Here is a 4114-nt window from a genome sequence, read left to right as displayed (position 1 = left end):
GCTGTGCACCTCGCTCATTACTGAGTGTTCTCAGTTCATCTGAATGAGCCACACAAATCTCATGCAGTGCTGCTAAATCACGTGACAGGTCAGTTCTAGAATGCTCTGTAGTGTCCGGAAGTTCAGGTACATTCCCAAGTTCATCTAAAAACACGATCATACGATGTTTGTTGCTTTTGATGAATGGATTGACACCTTCCATATAAGGCTCCTTAGCTCCAAATTCCACAAGATTTGCTAAATTCTGCACAGATTTAGCTACTAATATCAGTGTTCTTACAGCAATCGGAGATGGAGAATCTGAGATGATATTAAACATCCGTGGATTCAGGATGGCAGGACAGATAAGCTGAAGAAAAACAAAACCACTAACAACTCTTGTTCTCATGGTGGTATTTGTAGGCCATTTGTGTTGAACAGATTTCTGTAAACACCCATAAATATATCTCAGTGTCGGTGGAAGTATTTCTGAAGCCATGAATATTTTCTCTACAAGTTCTGAAAGTATGTTCAATAGGTGTGCTAAATTAGTGTTCACATCTTCATTTTTTTCTAATTTGGATGGACTTAACTCACAAGATTGTTTGCTTTCCATTATCTTTAAGATGGAGTCTTTCAAAGCATGATGAACAAATTGTGTAGCAGTGGCTTTCATATATTGCTCCATCAAGGTACTTGCAAGTGTTGTGGCTCTAAACAGAGTAGTGGCTTCATCTTCCATGCTTATTTCTCTGTCATTTAGTGTACATAACAACAATGATTCAAGCTTTTCATGAAGGAAAATCCTTAGTAGGATGCTAGCCAGTAGTGTTCGGTCTTGTCCACATACATGTCATAAAGCATAGACTACATGAAGTTCTTTTTGCAGTATAAGCTCTTTAAATTCACTGTACTCTTCTGGCATGATTTTTTCCATAGAATATCGTGCTCGAACACGCAGAGATCCTGGTTCAATACCTTTTAGTGGTATGTGGGAGCTGAGCAGAAACCATTCGTCTGTGGCATGTCCTTTCTGTAACCTGCTTAACTGGCAGCGCATAAATAAGATATCAGGATCTTTGCTTTTCTTTGTTTTATTACTAAGCGTGATTTCAAATCTATTGATGTCAGGAGGAAGATCATCAAAGACAAACTCCTCAGACCACACTGGGTTTTGCCCTTCCCTTGCATGAGTTTTTGCTACTTGGACGCTATTCAGGTAGATATTACAATATGGATTAGTAAAATGTTTTACTGGTAGTTTATGGGCTTCTTCAATATGTAAAACAAGGCTGCTGACCTGACGAAGACGTTTATTACATGTTCCTGGACTACTTTTCCGTAAATTGCAAAATGCCTGCAGACCTTTCATCCAATCCTCTGCTTGTTCTGGTGTTTCTCCTGCAAAGTAAAAGATGTAATGTTCTTCACTGAAGTGCTGAACTACTATCTGAAAACAGTTTGGCCTGCCAAAGAGACTATCATGAACAACATACACAGAACAAACACTGAGATCTATTAATCCTTTTGGTTTTGTAGCTCATTTTTCACTTTCAAAATAAATAAGTTGGGCATCACTGCCCTCTAAGATAAAATATAAATTTTTCCAACGTTTTCCTTTGCCCTTTTTCAGAAGATAACCTTTCTTAACAATATTTTTATAAAAGGCATCCTTTGTTTTGCGACGTATTGTATTATAGATTTCCTTGCCATCCACTGTATCATTGAGTACTTGTTCTTGATCCTGCATTGGAACTGGTTCCTTAAGATAATATCCTTCAACAATCTGTTCTTTTCTATAATGATCTATGATATCCCCAATGCTGTTATAATATCGGCCTCCCATCATAAACTGATTGTTTGGTGTTGGACATATTTTGAATCGCTGAATATTTTCATTGGTCCGAAAATAAAGTGAATAATCACCAGGAGTATTATCTGAGGGCCTCACAAGAAAACTGCAGACTTGGCCAACTGTCATTAGTAAATTATAAGCTTCTTGTTTGGAAATCTTCCCATGGAACCATATTTTGCCTTCATGTGGATCTTCTTCCCGGCCCACCTCTTCTACTAGATCTTCAACAATAAGGCCTTGTTCATCTGTTCTTAGATTTGTAACCCACATCCATCCATCTTCTAATTCATTATGAACAATGAACATATCTCCTTTTAAGAAACTTATTTCATCAGTGTCTGGTACTTTTGTATAAGGCAGAATGGCTCGCACACGCCTTCTATCTTCTACTGGCTCTGGTGGTGCAACTGGATAAAGTAGTTTTTCTCCTTTAAGCAAACAAGAAACGTGACTATAATAACCTATTAGGTCTGACAGTGAAGAAAAACGTCTTCCACCAATGTAGTAATCGCCACACATAGCAATAATCCTAAAATGGTTGACAACATTTGTCTGGCTAAGAAATGAAAGTACAAAGGATCCTGGCCTCCGATCACTCTCTCTTATAAGGTAGCTGCCAGACTTCCCTGCCTGCCTGAGGCGTTCTTCTGCTATAGTTCTATCAAGTTTTCCATGATACCACTGGTTAGTTGGAGGAGCAGTCAGCGGTATGGCCACCTCTTCCTCCTCGTATTCTGGTCCATCCAGAGAGTCACCTTCGTCCACTGTGCCAAGGCCCGCGCCCAAACTGGGCAGCTGAGGCGGCGGCGGCAGAGGGGGAAATCCGCCGCCTGGCCCGAGGGTCTCAGAAGGCAATGAAATGGTCCCCTTCGTGAGAGCCATCTCTCCACCAGGTCTGGCGGCAGCAGTAGCACCAGCCACGCCAGCAGCAGCGCCTCCCCCTGTCAGTCCAGCTCCCCCGAGTACCCCCGCCACGGACCCAGCTCCTAGGAACCCTGACCCCAAAGCAGCTCCGCCACCCAGAGTCGCGGCCACTCCAGCCTCCACTAGCCCAGGATAGGGGGCAGCTGCCACGGGCAAGGCCGCGGGTATCTTCACCCGACACACTGCAGGATAGGCGCTGGAGCCCGCTGCCGCACCGCCTCCTGCTCCGGCAGTCACCGGGCCGCCTTCCTCACTGCCGGCCTCGGCCGCCATCATGTTGAAGCCCGCTCTACCCTGCCTACCCTGCCTGCCCGGGAGCCCCGGGGGCCAGTAGGCCCCGGCTCCGAGCCGCCCCACCCAGACGCGTCCCCACTTCAGCTCCCTAGGCGGAGGAAACAACAACAAAAGGAGAGAGTCCGCCGCCGCGCCCCCTCTTCGGGCCACAGCCCAAGATCGGGAGCAGCCTGGGATACGGGAAGCGAAGTGGGCAAAAAACCCAATGCCAGCACAAACGCCACCCAAACCTCACCTTACACACCCACACTCACGCACACACATGCACAGAAGCGGAAAACTTCCTGGCTTCAGTAAAGAGGAAGGGAAGCCCAGGGAAAGCGGCTGAGACGGCTGCTGCTCCTTCAGCCGCCGCCGCCGCTTCTTCACCACCCCAGTTCCGGCCACCCCCACCGCAGCCACAGTCGGTGCGGCTGCTGGGGCTGGGGCTGGGGCCACTGCAGCCGCTTCATCCTCCACCCGGCAGGAGCCGCGAGGGGTGGGGAGGAGAGGAGTTGATGTGTTTTTAAATGCACATTATGTTTACCTTCTTATAGCAGTTTAATTTGTATTTGTTGGAAACTAAGTCTCCTTGGGGCCCTAAATATTGTTGCCTCAAGCATGGTCACGGAGGCCAGAATCTTCTTTTCAACCTCCCTCTTTAAGGATCACCTTTCCTTCCTTGGTTCTTTAAGTATTCCATAAACTTTACTTCCATGATCTTATTTAACTCCTGTGATGATTTCATGAAGGACAGGAAAAAATTATGATGTCAGAGCTTAAATAGATGAGATGGACATCATTACCCTAGGTACATGTATGACTGCATATATGGTGTGATGCTACATTGTGTGCAACCAGAGAAATAAAAACTTGTGCTCCATTTGTGTACAATGAATCACAAAGCATTCTGCTGTCATATATACCTAATTAGAATAAATAAATAAATATTTTAAAAGATTGAACAATGTGGAATTTGAACATGCCAGTGTTTCACTATGTGTCAGTACTGAACCTATTTAAAACCACGGATTATTGATTGTGGGGGTTCTTCTCACCTCCTCCCACCTCAGAAATAGAACG

General features: G+C 45.0%; 1 protein-coding gene across 1 annotated transcript; it reads right to left on the bottom strand.

Annotated features, from left to right (window-relative positions):
- Window positions 1-763: 763 nt before the first annotated feature.
- On the bottom strand, window positions 764-3559 carry LOC107134663 (ras GTPase-activating protein 1-like). Its single transcript, XM_048797695.1, has one exon. It carries the CDS (start codon window positions 3032-3034, stop codon window positions 1520-1522), a length of 1515 nt encoding a protein of 504 aa, XP_048653652.1. The 5' UTR covers window positions 3035-3559; the 3' UTR covers window positions 764-1519.
- Between the last annotated feature and the right edge of the window lie 555 nt (window positions 3560-4114).

The sequence above is a fragment of the Marmota marmota genome, unplaced genomic scaffold, assembly GCF_001458135.2.
Source record: "Marmota marmota marmota unplaced genomic scaffold, marMar, whole genome shotgun sequence".
In the NCBI taxonomy this organism is placed as follows: domain Eukaryota; kingdom Metazoa; phylum Chordata; class Mammalia; order Rodentia; family Sciuridae; genus Marmota; species Marmota marmota.
Note: the sequence above shows the minus strand (reverse complement) of the source record. Positions and strands in the feature narration are given on the sequence as shown.